This window comes from Muntiacus reevesi, chromosome 19 (assembly GCF_963930625.1).
Source record: "Muntiacus reevesi chromosome 19, mMunRee1.1, whole genome shotgun sequence".
NCBI classification, from domain to species: Eukaryota; Metazoa; Chordata; class Mammalia; order Artiodactyla; family Cervidae; genus Muntiacus; species Muntiacus reevesi.
Genome location: NC_089267.1, coordinates 17,737,501 through 17,753,284, shown reverse-complemented (window position 1 = coordinate 17,753,284; position 15,784 = coordinate 17,737,501). Strand labels below are relative to the sequence as shown.

General features: G+C 43.9%; 1 protein-coding gene across 5 annotated transcripts in view; it reads left to right on the top strand.

Annotated features, from left to right (window-relative positions):
* Positions 1-11,839, top strand: part of HMGN3 (high mobility group nucleosomal binding domain 3) — a 34,136-nt gene extending 22,297 nt beyond the window's left edge. For 2 of the 5 annotated variants that reach the window (XM_065911578.1, XM_065911575.1), the window contains 4 exons: positions 5,287-5,316; positions 8,484-8,534; positions 10,694-10,810; positions 10,930-11,349. In XM_065911578.1, coding sequence (XP_065767650.1) covers positions 5,287-5,316; positions 8,484-8,534; positions 10,694-10,810; positions 10,930-11,061 — 330 coding nt within the window. In that variant the 3' untranslated portion in view covers positions 11,062-11,349. The other 3 variants (XM_065911576.1, XM_065911579.1, XM_065911577.1) reach the window with 3 other exon arrangements.
* The last annotated feature ends 3,945 nt before the right edge of the window (positions 11,840-15,784 follow it).

Here is a 15,784-nt window from a genome sequence, read left to right as displayed (position 1 = left end):
TAAGTCAAAGAAGCTCTGTATGAAAATACAGAAAACTCCAAAAAGCTGGGAACTTGGAAGAGATAATTGCACTTGACCTTCCATGGCAATATGAACTTCTAAAAGGAGACGAGCTAGCAAAGCAGCAGATGAGATGGTAACTGTGATGACAGCCATTCCCTTTTGCACAGAACTTTACAGTGTGTGGAAACACCGCAGCTCTTAACCTTTGAACTTATAAACTAAAAGAGGTCATGAAAGAGACGAAAACAATATCTAGTTACATATTTTTTGATTGGGTGACTCATTTTGTGTTAATAATTCAGAGGTTGTCAAGAGAGCAAAACCCCTACACGTGATTTGTAAAAGGAAGTTCGTTCTGCCGAATGGAAAATCTTCAACAGAATCTGTAAAGAAATAAACAAAAGCAGAACAAACAGAACTGCTTATAGCCAAGTCCCCACCATGCATTTACCCAGTTTTCCATGTCCAGCAGAGTTTAGGAGGTAAAACTGGCAATCCAAGGTCAAGTCACTAAACAAATGGTAGAAGCAAACAAAAAAATGTTATCATACCAAAGTCCCAGTGCTTGAATTTTCTGGAAAATGGTGAAACATAATCTGTAGGACAGTTGACTAAGTGTAATACGCCTTAGTGTTTTTAGGTTTGGGTACAAATGCATTTGGGTTTCTCCTTGGGGACTGCTATTTAAATTGATCTGTCAGAAAACCTCGAAACCATTATGTACAACAGATCATGGATAGTGAAAACAACTTTTCCTCCCTTTCAACACTAAAAGTCAGCAAGCTGATTAGGATATATGAAAAACATTTTTGCTCATGCAACTATCTTATGCATATTCTTTTAGCCTCAGAATTTTTATTACTTATATTTTTACATTATTATTTTTAATATTTTATCTGATTGCATGTATTATCTTACTGCTATCAGAAATCTTTCCTAGAAAAGACTCTTCCTATCATTTAAATCAAGACCAAAGTAAAACTTATGATTTGTCTTCAGGACACAACACAGTTGTTTAAAAAGTGAAAAGGTTGGTTAGTTAGAAGTGCTTTGGGATAAGAACTGTTTGATCATATATTGATTTTCCCTGCTGAATTGATGGGATTTTCTAGTTATGTCACTGAGTGTGCCCAGCCTAGTCTACAGTCAATAAATATCAGTTACAAAGGAGGATCCCCTTTTGAACATCTCCTCCACGGTATTTGAAAGGCACAGTGCATAGTATAGTATCTGGACAATAAATGACCAAAGTGATAGGCTACAGTCATTTTACACTGGGCAGATTCCTAAGCCCTTTCACCTCCATTGTTTGAGCTGACTCTTAATTTAACCCTGGAACGAGGGGAGAGAGCCCTTCAAGATTTCCGTAGAAACATTTGGCCATGCCCAGAGCAGACTCATTGGAAAAGACCCTGATGCTGGGGGAGGTTGACGGCAGGTGGGGAAGGGGGCGGCAGAGGATGAGATGGCTGAATGGCATCACTGACTCAGTGGACATGAGTTTGAGCAGACTCTGGGAGATGGTGAAGAATAGGGAAGCTTGATATGCTGGAGTCCAGGGGGTTGCAAAGAGTCAGACACGACTGACTGAACGACTGAACAACAGTAATAGCATTTCGACCAAAGCAACCAAAAGATGTGTGGGGCATTGAATGCAGCAGGCTGTGCAGATTGCGTAGTGAACAAAGGAGCAAGTCTCTGCCTTCATGGAGCTTCCACTGTAGGAGGGCGAAAGATAGAGTAAATAAAATGATCAGAAATCTGCTTTGAAGAAAAAGCAATCAGAGGGAGTAATCTATGTCAGAGAAGAACTGTTTTGGCCAACAGAGGCATCAGTTATTATCCCCGTTTAACAGGAGTGAAAATGGTTCTCAGAGAAATAACATACTTTTCCCCCAGGTGTCACACCTTGTCAGTTGCAGCACCAGGAAAGATGTCTGAGTCTTCTGACTCAAAATCCCCTGTCCTTATGCCCCTTTTGGGGTCATCGTAAATCTGGTCATGGGACTTCGTGGTGTTCCAGGGGTTAAGACTGCACTCCCAGTGCAGGGGGCCTGGGTTCAATCCCTGGTCAGGAAGCTATAAGATCCCGCATGCCACACGTCACGGCCAAAAAAAAAAAAAAAAAAAAAGAATCTGATCACCCCGTGCCTTTTCTGTCTTCTCCATCCTCCAGTCAAGACCCTGATACACATCCTGCTCCACTTCGCAGTTCTGCAAAGAAGGGAAATTCTACCTAGCTCTTCATTTGTTTTTGAAAGTTAAAAGCAACTGGACTTGTAGGCTTTGCTTGGAAGTGCATGGTGAAGCACAGAAGCACTAAGAAATCTCATAAAAGTAAATATACTTCTGAATTCCACTGGAATGGCCCATATGTTTTGAGCGATATTAAGCTAAGTCCAGTGATTCTACTTGTCTCTAGCTCTCCCAGGGAATTCTGTCATATTGAGATCAGACTCCTGTGTTGTGTTTGCAACCAGGGCATTAAAGACTTCATATCCTTCATAGTAGCCCTCACTGTAATTTTGTCCAGCCTAGGGAGTTTACCAGGTAATCAATAAATACTCACTGAATAATTCCATTTTGTCCAGCACCTGTGTACCACAGTAACAAACATACTGTTTCTATAACTCTTAGTGACCCATCATTCTAAAAGCCTTCCTATTTTCCCCTGAGAACTGCTCTTTTGGCCACTTTTCCTGCGGATTCACAATCAACAAATGGAGAGACATTCTTTTTTTTTTTTTTTTTAATTGACGTATCGTTGATTTACAATATTGTGTTTTTAGGCACATAAAATGATTTGGTGATACACATGTGTATACATCTATCTTCTTTTTTAAAGTTCTTTTCCACTATAAGTTATTACAAGATATTGAATATAGTTCCCTGTGCTATACAGTAAACCCTTGTTTATTGAGAGAAATTCTTTTTTTTTTTTAATAGTAGTTTTGCCCCACAGTCTGAGTCTCAAATGAATACTTCAAATTCTAGTGTTTGAAAGAGGGGAGAAGAGCAGCCGGGTCTATATTGTATCCAGTAAATAGAGTTCAGTCATTTATAGGAAGACTTGTGAAATGTGATGAAACTTTCCAGGAGGGTATACACACCTGGTGCAAAGTCAGTACTGCTGACTGGGAGCGAAAGTTTGTTTCGGCCTACCCTCTCTGCAGTGAGAAAGAGCACGTCTTAGAATGGTTTAAGAGAAGGATACTTAAGAGAAGTTGTTGTTTTTCTCCCTAACATAGAAGAGCTGGTAAGTTTTAGGCAGGAAGTCATAAAATCATTTTACTGTAAAGTATATGCTTTTTAGAGGCGGCACCATTTAGATGGCCTAGTAAAGGCAGACTTTGTTTCGCATGCATTTTGTAGGCTTTTTATTTCGAAACTCTTACACTGGACCTGAATTATGAAAAGGTAGTGAGTCATTTGGATCTGAACAGCGGGCAGGGCAGTGCTCTGTTGGAATGTCTCTGGAAATCCCGGGGTGAAGTGGGGGTGTGACATCACTCTGCCTCTTCCTGTCTTCCCCTCTTGCCTGGAGAGGAGCAGAGAACCGTCAAGTTGGGGAATTTTTCACAAGATCTGGCTTCCCTTCAATGAGCTGTTACTCGGGACAGCTCGTTGGTTGACAGGGAGGCAGTTGTAAATAATGGTTAAACTGTTGGCCCCTTTTCAGGCTCCAGACTGGATCCTAAGTAACTAGTGGCCTTGGCACCGCTCCCTGCGAGTTCACTCTTGGCTGTGGGTGTCTGGTGCTCACCCAGTCCAGTCACCTCCGTGTTTGCTGAGGGCCCCCGCTAGGCATCAGAGCTTCAGAAGTGCAAGAGAAGATGATGGTTCCGTGCAGAAGGGGTACAGACAAGGCGCGGGAGGGAAGACCCACATTGTGTGTCGAGTTGTGCACCCCCCGACCCTGTGCAGTGACGTGTCTGCACATTCTCCTGACTCGACACTTCTGCCCGCCCACCTGAAGTCCTGCTGTGAGCTGTGCACACGAACTTTAACGAAGGGTTAAAGTTATTCCTGGAGGCTCTGGCCCTTCATTTCCTTCTGTAGTTTAAAGAAAGACAGCTTTAGCTTCCTCTGGCTATTTTCAGCAAGAAAATTCTTCGATGTAGAGATGGCAAGAAACGCCCCAAGGCCCTTTGGCCTTGACCAGCTCACCCAGACTGACTTGAGAATTCCATGATTCCTTGGAATTGTGACCCAGGTTCCTGCTGACCATTTGCGCTGACCCTCAAAAAGATTATTTGAGACCTTTAAGCTATTGTCATGAGGCAGCGTCCGCATAAGGCAGCAAATTAGACAAGCTTGAGTTCCTTTTTTATTTTCTTTCATGAGTATTCTTGCATATCCATTATATATTAGGTGGTACACTGTTCTAATAGAAACAGAGCCATGAACAAAAGAACGGGTGGAGTATCTGCTCCTGGAACACTTTTAAACAAAGGAAGTTGTACAAAGTGAAATCCCCTTGAGGTCTGACTTTGGCTGGTGAGGAATAGAGTACCAGTTGTATGTGTGTTCTTCTGAAATACGTAGAGCATTTCTGCTCTTAGAAATTTTCTTTGCCATTTCCTTTGCTGTGAACTTGTACCATCCTTGAGGAAAATTTCCTTGAGAAATTCTAATCTCAACAGGTTCTCTAAATTTGTAAACTTCCAAATGAAAAGAGCTTTTTACTCTATTTAAATCTTTCAGTGATGTGCATTTCGTAGATCAATCATTGTGTTTATTACAGGTAAAAGGAAGCTGTGGTTGTTAACTGCCTAAGATCTGTAGTCATTCTCTTTTCTAACATAGTAACCAGGGAGAAGACTCCTGCTATTTCGGTTTCTGCACAATTATATAAGTCTCTTTCTGTATAAATCTATAAGCTTTGGTTCCGTTTGTAAGAAATGCGCGTCAGACTGGACTGGTTCTGAAATAGCGCCTCAGTGCTCCTGCTGCCCATTTTATAATAGAAGTAGATGATGGTTTGGGTCGGAGCCTAAATGCATCTTCCTTGCCTTGCCCATGGCACCCTCCACTGCGAGAGGCCATTTCTTTGAACTGTGCACCTGTACCTCTTTACAAACACTTTTTCTGGGGTGTTCCAGTGCTCAGGGCACTTGGGGTTATGTTTCACTGTGCTCACCAGGGGTGGAGGTGGGGGATTAATGGGACTCATGCGTTCTATTCTTTCAACAAAGTGAGATAGTAAGAATGAATTTTTTAAAAATCAGCTTGATTGTGCATAATCATGAAAAATTATGATTTGTGTTTCTTTTCCTTTTGTAGCCCACCAGACGGTCTGCCAGGTTGTCAGCGGTGAGTACTTTGGGCCCCACTGTTGTTAGCTCTTACGAACACACACTCCTGTCCACGGCTGCAGAATGAAGACTAAGGTGGTGTTTCCCTTGAGCTTTGTTTAATTTCCTTTTTGGAAATTGCCTGGGTCAGAATTTCGAGCAGATTGGACAAGTGTTGCCAAGCAATTCACTTGATCAGATCCGCTGGTGAAGAACAGTGGCCAGCCCAGCAAGCATGCATACGAAGCCCAGGGAGTTGTTTGCTATGGCTGAAGCCGTGCGATGAAGAGTGACATTATTAGCAAAGCCCTCATCTCCTATCCTGATGTACCAAAGGAGACAAGAAATCTTGATTCTCTCTCTACGAGAAAAGAGAAAGTCCATACCGTAGTCAGAATGTTCTGAAAGTCGTCTGAGTCCATAGGCTGTAGCCTCACTTCAGAACCAGACAATCTTTAAGAAAGGAACCATTTCCACTCTGCCACCTGGGGTCTCCCTCTCCGGGCCAAGAGTCGTGGGTTAAGATCATTGAAGCTGGGATGGGCAGTGATCAAGCCTTGACAAGACTGTGCCCCAGCCCTCCTCGCCCTGCCGTGCTCCTCCCGCCCACCCTGCTCATGTGCCCGGCCTCCTCCTCCCGAGACCGGTCAGCCCAGCTCTCTGGAGGGGGACTTGCGCTGCCCAATGAGATGTAGTGGTACTGGGACCTTCAGGGAAGCCTGGCTTTCTTCCTCAGCCCACACCTGTGCCTGGCACAATGCAGGGAGTCCAAGCTGTGAAATGGATATTGCACACTTTTCACAAATTAAAAAAAATATATCAGTTTCTGGCTTTTCTTCTCAATATATTTTTGCTAAACTTGTTTCACAAGTTTAAAAGAAAAGGAAATAGGTATTGGAACCATTCTCAAGTTTGGAAGTATAGCCAGGTTTAGGTTGGGGTGAGCCAGTGTTCCACACGTGTGCATGCTAAGTCACTTCTGGCGTGTCTGACTCTTTGCAGCCCCGTGGACTGCAGCCCGCCAGGCTCCTCTGTCCATGGGGTGCTCCAGGCAAGAATACTGGAGTGGGTTGCCATTTTCTCCTCCAGGGGATCTTCCTGACCCCAAGGATCATGTCTCCTGTGTCTCCTGCATTGGCAGGCAGGTTCTTTACCCCTAGAGCCACATGAGTCCCAACCTAAGAAGCAACATCAGAGTCACCTAGAAGGTTAAGACCTGGGAAGTGTGTTTGTATGTATACATAGTTCATCCAGATTCTGCTGCAATACCGATACAATACACCAACACCAAAGGTTATGCTTGTCCAGTGCTGTAATTTTCACCATGGTTGAAACACTATGTCTTGACTCTTTTCGATGTCACTGTAGTTTATGCTGAAAGCCATTGTATTGCATGGATATCTAGCCTATCAAGGGGGGTAGACGTTTAAGTCAAAAACTGAAATATAAAACAAGGCCTTTCCTGAGCACCAGGGTCCAGCAATGTAATACCTTCCACTGACATCATGGCCTCATTGCTAACGCAGAGCCTCGGAAGCCAGTGGGATTACAGACTACAAAAACATCACCATTTCCTGTCCCATTAAAACGCTAATACTTAGTTTAGGGGGAAAAGGTCCATCTTGCTGTAAATTGAGAAAACAAGGACATGTTAGTACAATGTATGGAAGCCTGAAGTAAAATGTTTTATATCCTGAAAATTTAGGAGCTATGCAAGCTGATATATTTGGGGAGCAAATTTATGGTGGTCAGAAGATTAAGGAAAATAGCCCCTGCTTTTCAAGCTCACTTTCCTTTTTTTATTTGAGAGGCTATGTCCAACGACCAGTCTTCCGGAATTGAACTGATTATAATTTCAGTTTATGACCTTGATGGAAAGGGCCGGATTCGGTATGATCCTGAACACGTGGCGTCGCTGGGGAAGAACACGTGTTTTTCTCCATGGGGGGGAGGGAGTGGGGGTGGGGTGGCGGAGGAGGTACTTTGGGCAGTGTTTTCTATTTAAAAACCATGCTCCCTGGTGCCAGGAGAGAGGTATAATTTTTTCCTAGCTCGATGAGAGAGAAATATTTGCCCTAAGATAGCTTTAGAAAAACCACAGGTTTAAACTCCCCCCCCCCCCCCTTGTCTCCTTGTACCCATCTCAGGCCCTTAGGAAGCAGCCGGACTGAAGCCTTGTGTGGAGGGGCGTGGGGCCACTCCTGCTTCCAGGAGTGGGGAGAAACACACAAGGCAAGAAAAAACAGAAATCGCCTGGTGGGCCCTCTGGCTAATAAGGTCTGTGAAAGATCTTGAACTTTGGGAGCTAACAGTATACGTTGTGGGCTTCCCAGGTGGCGCTAGTGGTAAAGAACCCGCCTGCCAGTGCAGGAGATATAAGAGACACAGGTTCGATCCCTGGGTCAGCAAGATCCCCTGGAGGAGGGCGCAGCAACCCACTCCAGTATTCTTGCCTGGAGAATTCCACGGACAGAGGAGCCTGGCGGGCTACAGTCCATAGGGTCGCAAAGAGTCGGACACGGCTGAAGTGACTGAGCCCGCACACACACAGTAAACATTGCATCATTATAATTGTGTTCCTAATAACAGACTCTAGGGAGCCCAGGGTCTGGGTGGCCAGGAGGTTCTGTTCACCTTGAACTGGCCTTGGAAGAAAAAAGTAGGAAGTAGCTCAAGCTCAGACAGGCATTTGAAACCCACATCAGAGGTGGGAGAATTTGGAACTGGTTTTGGAATACTTCATGGGCAGCTCTCTTCATTTCCAGATGGGCCTTGCCTGTGATGGTGCTAGGATTTCTAGACTGTTTGGAAGGCCGGTGTGAACCAAATCCACAGCGTCATTTGGCCGAGGGCCTGAGTCGTTCCTCTTGCTGCATTGCTATGATAAAAGAAAATAAAGAGACATCAGACAGAAGCTTAAATGTGTTCCCAGAGAGTTGTTCTGGCCCAGGGAATAGTGAATTGACTTTCAGATCTCACCTGTCGTTGACTTGAGAACCCAGGATGAAAATAGTCATGAAATGGGGAGGTCTTTTTGCTGGTGCTGAAAAGAGGACGACATTTTTTTCTTTTGAAATGAACGTCATAGTCAAAATGGACTGTTGTCTTTGGCAGTCTTGTTGCTGTTTCCTTTGGTTCTGAGGGTTGTCTTTTTCAGTATTTGTATAACTTCATTTATCTTTGCAGAAACCTGCTCCCCCCAAACCTGAACCTAAACCAAGAAAAACATCTGCTAAGGTAAGAGGTGCTCCCTCCCCCGCTTTGGCTTTTTCAACAGTGAATAAATTATAATTCCATGTCCCAGAGTCATCCGAGGAAAGATCACATTTAATGATTCAGGCTCAGTGCCTGGACTAGAAAACTCACCCGAGCTGGAGACAGGCTTTCTCAAAAAGCAGAGAGCACAGTTTTTACACTTTACTGGGAGTGTGTTTTCCGTTTGGTCCATACAGCAAAGGAAGTCAGAGCATATGGTGCTCTGAGAAGCCTCATGTCCAAGGTGGAGTTTGGTCGCTGCCTCATTTCATGAAACACACAGTTGAGATGATTCTCCAGAGCAGTGAGCCTGGGCCTGCTGCCAACAGCTGGTGGAGGACTTGTGAGGGGCTTCTGGCTTCCTAGAACTGGTCTTAGGAGGCCAGTCTGCTGAGTGTTAATTAATCAATACTACCAAATAATTAAGGCTTCCTTGGTAGCTCAGACGATAGAGAGTCTGCCGGCGATGCAGGTAAGTGTAAGTGAAAGGCGCGCAGCCGTGTCTGACTCTGTGTGACCCCGTGGACTATACAGTCCATGGAGTTCTCCAGGCCAGAATACTGGAATGGGTAGCCTTTCCCTTCTCCCAACCCAGGGATCGAACCCAGGTCTCTCGCACCGCAGGCAGATTCGTTACCAACTGAGCCACCAAGGAAACAGGAGACCTGGGTTTGATCCCTGGGTCAGGAAGATCCCCTGGAGAAGGGAATGGCCGTCCTCTCCAGTATTCTTGCCTGGGGAATCACATAGACAGAGGAGCCTGGCAGGCAACATCCCACGGGGTCTCAAAGAGTTGGACACGACTGAGTGACTAACACACACAGTAGTAATAATAACACACAGCAAATTAATACCAGCAAACAGTTATATGGCCCTTGTCCTATGTGTGTGTGTGTCAGTAGCTTCAGTCAGGTCCAGCTCTTTGTGACCCTATGAACTGTAGCCCGCCAGACTCCTCTGTCCATGGGGATTCTCCAGGCAAGAATGCTGGAGTGGGTGGCCATTTCCTTCCCCAAGGGATCCTCCTGACCCAGGGATCGAACCCACGTTCTCCTCCAGCTCTTGCATTGCAGGCGGATTCTTTACCCACTGAGCCTACCTGGGAAGCCTCTTGTCCTATGCCAGACCCTCATCCTATGCATGGGCTTCCCTGGTAGCTCAGCGGGTAAAGAATCCGCCTGCAATGCAGGAGGCCTGGGTTTGATCCCTGGGTTGGGGAGATCCCCTGGAGAAGGGAAAGGCTACCCACTCCAGTATTCTGGCCTGGAGAATTCCATGAATTGTGTAGTCTCGGGTCACAAAGTCAGACACGACTGAGCGCCTTTCACTTTCACCCTATGCATAGACACTCACATCAGTCCTACTAAGGTAGGGACACATATTCTGTTTGGCAGATGAGGAAATTGCAGTGCAGAATTATCGGGGGTAGGAAGTTTACCCCCAAACGACTTTTCTGTACTCTGCCCTTCAGAGCGTCATCCCTTGTTGTCTGTGCATTGTTTGAAATGATGTATACTGAGGTGTGAAAAGGCAATTGTGAAGTGGAACTCATTTCTGTGGCTTTGGTCTTTTTTTTGGGGGGGGGGGTGGAGGTCACACCTCATTGCCTGTGGGATCTGGAATCTTAGTTCCCAAACCAGGGATGGAACCTGGGCCCCCTGCTTTGGGAGCGCATTAGAGTCTTAACTGCTGGACCACCAGGGCAGTCCCGGCTTGGTCTTAAAATCAGGAATTTTTCTTCCTCTGGGCCTTGCTTCTCCAGGGCTCTCCCAGCTTGCAGCCCCAGGTCCTCACGTGCAGTGTTTCTCTCGCTGGGTCTGCCCTGACTTCACTGTGTCGCCCTGCAGCTGCTCTCCCCACGGCAGGACCGCTTCTCACTCTATCAAGAGAGGATGCTCACCAGACACACCCTTGAGAAGTCAGAGCCCAGTGGATTTCCTAAGTTGCCTGTTCCATTTCCACGGGAGCCTCCGAGTAACCCACTCACAGCTCAGCGGAACCGGGTTCCCGTTTTCCCCCGAGAGCCACCCCGTCACCCCTGTTTGTGCTTCCCCTGTGTTTGGATGGAGGCTGCCTGAGTTTCCACCACCTCCCACCCTGTCTCACACACTCTGTCTCCTTGTGCTTTGATCCTCTATTAGAAAGAAACGGCAGCAAAGGTTAGCAAAGGTGTTAAAGGGAAGAAGGAGGAGAAGCAGGAAGCTGGGAAGGAAGGTACTGCAGCACCGGCTGAAAATGGTGAAACTCAAGTTGAAGAGGTACTTTCCCCAACACCTCCCGCCGATTGAATCAGTGTCTTGAAAGCAATTGCTGGATCCTTCAGCCGGCGACCGCACATTCATAATGTGTCTCTTTATTGCCCGTAATGTGATTGCAGATCCACATCTCTCGCTCAACTGTTAGTGTCTCAGCCTCCAGAGGTACCCCACCCAGCACACTGTCAGTAAAGGGGCAGATTGAAACAGTGAGAGTTAAGGGTACAGTAGACAATTCTGCACGTTTGCAGTGACTAGCATCAGATAGCAGTGTGGTGGTGTTCTTTTTCTTTAATCGTGAACCGCGGGAGCCCCGCAGGCAACGCTTCTATGGTCGTTTGCAAAGCAGAAAGCAACAAATGCAGCCAAATGTTCGTGTCATATATCCCTGCCCTGTCTGTTTTTACACCCGGAGTTGACTCGGTTTTGCAGTAGAGCCGCTAAAAACAGGTGTTCCAAACTGTGCGTGTTGCTCGGGTGGAGTCTTCTTTGGCTTATGGTAGTTTTAATAGTAACTGTCTTTTTTGTCTTCCTTTCTTTTTTCACAGGCACAGAAAACTGAATCTGTAGCTAACGAGGGAGAATGAATGGTCATGAAAATTGGGGTTGATTTTATGTACCTCTTGGGGACAACTTTTAAAAGCTATTTTTACCGAGTATTTTGTAAATGCTAATTTTTTAGGACTCTACTAGTTGGCATACAAAAATATATAAGGATGGACATTTTACCTTCTCATAGTCGTGCTTTTTGGAAATTTCCATCATCCTTGAGTAAAATAAATACCGGTTTAATATTGGAAGCTGTCTGTAAAATTGATTCAGCATTCCATGCACTCGCTTTAAAAATTTAGTCCTGTGCATACTGTGGTGCTTTTACTGTGCGTATTTGGATTTTTTCATGCCGTTTTTCTAGAGCAATAATCGGTGGTGCTTTTGTACCTAGGTTTTATGTGATTTTAATGAAACATGGATAGTTGTGGCCACTTGCTGATTATTTGTGGTTTAAAATAAAAGGTTTTCCTGCCTGCAAAATACCTGCCTCTTAGTAGTGTCTTTGCTAAATTTAGGCAGTGTTTCATTTTCTTGTTGCAGAAGATGGAAAGAATTTGTACAGTCTGTCCCATGATGGTCCCTCTAATAATTCATATAGGGTTGTTTCTTAATTTTCTGGCCATTAAAAATGTTATTTTAATAGAATCATCTATGAGTGCCAGTGTAGAATTATTTCTAATATCCTTTATACCAGAAGTGGCCAGCAATAGTCACCATATAATAAAACTTAGTGCAACATTATTTTGTTGAAATCCTTGTAAGTCGCTTTAGTCGTGTCCGGCTCTGTGACCCTGTGGACAGTAGCCCACCAGGCTCCTCTGTCCATGGGATTCTCCAGGCAAGAACACTGGAGTGGGTTGTCGTTTCCTGCTCCAGGGGATCTTCCTGACCCAGGAATGGAACCCACATCACTTACACATCCTGCATTGGCAGGCAGGTTCTTTACCACTAGTGCTACCTGGGAAGCCAGTAGTAAGTTACATTCATATTAAAATGCTTTTCCATTGGTTGAGAATTTCACAGTTTCTAATGCTCTTTACCCAAGTGACCACATTTGGAAAAGGAGTTGGCCCTAGGTGTTATTAGAGCACTCTCTAGGCTAAGAAGTAGGAGAGTATGTGACTTATTCCACGCCCTCAGGAAAGAGAACAATCCAGACATGAACCTGATCTTCTGAATAGCATCCGCCTTAGTCTGTTTGAGCTGCTGTAACAAAATAATCACCAACTGGGTGGCTTATAAACAGCAGAAATTTCTTTCTCACAATTCTGGAGGCTGGAAGTCTGCGATCAAGTGCCAGCAGGTTTGAGCGAGGCCCCCCTCAGATCTGAGACTTCTCACTGTGTCCACACATGGGGGAACGGGTGGGGGTCTGGTCTCTCTTTTATAAGCACTGATGCCATTCATGGGGCCTCCAGCCTCATGACTTAAGCTTTTCCCAGAGGCCTCACCTCCTACTACCATCATCTTTGGGAGTTGGAATTTCAACATAGGAACTTTGGGAGGACACAAACATTCAGACCATAGCAGTGTCTTTCTGTTTCTGGAAGGACGGAGGAGGGGAATAGCTGTTTTCTAAATGCAAATTTGTTTGCGTTCCTGAGAAGTTGGGTAACTGCGTGAACACCCCAAGAAAAGCTGAAATCTGCAGATTCATCTTGGATGAAAAACTGGAGAATAGTTATTGCCTGTGCTGCTCTGGGGCTCTTGCACAAAGGCTGTTGTTCCTAGGGCCTTCCATGCTTTTCTCTTATCAACTAAAACAAGCTCCCTCCTCTGAGGTATAATTTCAGGACTCAGAATTTCCACCTGTGTCATTGTCCCAAGTTTGGCATTAATCTCCTGCAGATAGGAACCGTATTATATAGAGGATAATCTCATGTATAATTTCTGATTATGAAATGTACCTTGACTGATGAGTGTTAGGTACACCAAGAACTTTTACCCCAAAGGAAAATAGCTGGTATCCTATGACCACTTGACAAAAATATTTTCATCATGCAGTTAATATACAGTTGAAGTACATTTCTGTCTAGCTTCTAGTTCTGAAGTGAGGTATAAACTTCATAAGTTTACATTTAATTTCTAAAGTGTTGCTGGTGATCTTTTAAAAAAAAAAAAATTACAAAGACATATAAAGTCAAGCTCCTTTTTCTCCTTTATATCCCCCAGAGATAATCACTGTCCACCATTTTCTCTATTTTACTGTGTGTATATGTGCATATATAAGCACTTGTGTGCACGGGTACATATGTGCATATAATTTTAAAAGAAGGAATCATACTATGCATTCTATTTTAAATTTAATTCAACCAATAGGATATAAAGATTATCTCTAACAGTGCAGCATCGCCAGTAGTACTGCAGCAACCATTCTTGTACACAGAAAGTTTTGCCTACTTACATATTTCAACTCAAATAATTTCCTAGAAGTGGAATGTCTGAATCGAAGGGAATGTACATTCGATGTTCTCACTGTTGCCGAAAAACTGGTCCCTATCCAGTTCCATCAACAGCATATAAATGCCATTTCTTCCTGCTCTTGTCAGTACCCTTATTTTGGTTAGTCTCATAAGTGAAAAATATGCTGTACTGTTTTGATTTTTAAATTTGTTACTAGTAAAACTGAGCTTTTCCTATGTTTAGCATCACTTTAATTTCTTCTACGAATTGTGATATTTTTCTCTTGGGTGATCGTGTGTTTTAAATCCTTATTTGCCATGGCCACTGCTGTCATTACTTTTAGTTCAGACACAAAGGGGTTCTGTAGGCCATTGGTATACGTCCCTTAAAGTTATGGGTATTATTACTAGCACAAGGGAATACTGCAGAGCAGACAGCTACCAAAATAACACAGGAAGCCTGCATTGCTTCCCAAGAACTTGAAGACCTAAGGATAAGCCAAGGGTACGAGTGCGCTGCCTGCAAATCAGTGAAGGTTTGGGAATCCCATCCACTGCCACATTGCTTACCCCTTCAGTGAACGTACACAAGTTAGAAAAACAGGCGTCCTCCAAAATGCTTGTCTGTGTTCCGCTGCGCTGTGCTCAGTTCTGTCCAACTCTTTGCGACCCCATGGGCTCTCACCAGGCTCCCCTGTCCTTGGGATTTCCCAGGAAACAATACTGGAGTGGGTCACCAATTTCTACTCCAGGGAAAATGGCAACCCATCTTCCCAGACAAGAAGACTGGAGTGGGTTGCCGTTTCCCGATCTAGGTATCGAACCTGTGTCTCTTGCATCTCCTGCATTGGCAGGCGGATTCTTTACCACTGAACCACCTGGAAAGCCCACTTGTCTGCCTAACCTGCTGGAAAATCATAACTCTTTGGATGTACGGTGACTTTGAGTCAAATCGCATGGCCTTATGGTTGAGCAGTGCGCTACTTGTCCAGTCGTAAGGGTTAGTCCTAAAATTCTCCCTGAGGCTGGCCCATGGATTGTGGTAGAATAAGAGTGGGCTTCGAGAAGCAAGCAGCTCTGTAATTCTCATTTTTATGTTCTGTGAAAAGATCGTGTGAACTGAAAAGTCAAGATACATCAGATACATCAGCCCAACAGTAGGTGCACTGTTTTATAACATCTTGGGTGGACGTTAAAATGATTTAAGGATTTTGAAACAGGTTTATGAAACAAAAGTTTTTTTCCCTGTCATCAAATTTTAGGAGATGTTTTTCTCAGCTAGAGGTACAAGTGCTGTCCTTCAGGTTTCCAATCCCAGCAGATATAAGGAGGCCATCTCAAATTTTAGCTGTCTCCTATGCTAATACATCTCTTTGAATGCCTCTCCCTTAATTGTGGGCTCTGAACTTTTATTATTTTCTATTATTTTATCTAGAACACATATATAAAATATCTTGCAATAATTATAATGATTAAGATAATAATTATAAGTAGCCACAATTTATTTACTACTCTGTAATAAGCACTTTTCATAAATTAATTTGGGAGAAAATTTGTGAATTCTTTAAATATATTAATATGATGCTTCTATGCCTCAGTAAAAATGAGCCTTTTTTTCCAATGCCAAGTCAAGGTTCAGGCTCTTTTAAAACTGGAAAGGGAATTTGGGATTATACATCTCTCCCTTGTATGAGAAGAGAAAGTGAAAGCTGGTTTTAGGATTATATTTATGAGTAAGCTTCATGACCTTGATGAGGCAATGGTTTCTTAAGTATGAGATTCTAAGCACAGCAACCAAATAAAAAACTAGATAAATTGGACATCAAAATTTAAAACTTCAAGAAAGGTACAATTCACAGAATGGGTGAAAATTTTTACAAATAATTTATCTGATAAGGACTTAGTATCCAGAACATGTAATAAAATTTTAAAACCCAACAATAAACAATTTTAACATTTTAAATGGGCAAAGGATTTGAATAGACACATCTCCAGCAATATGTATCAATAGCCAATATTTAAA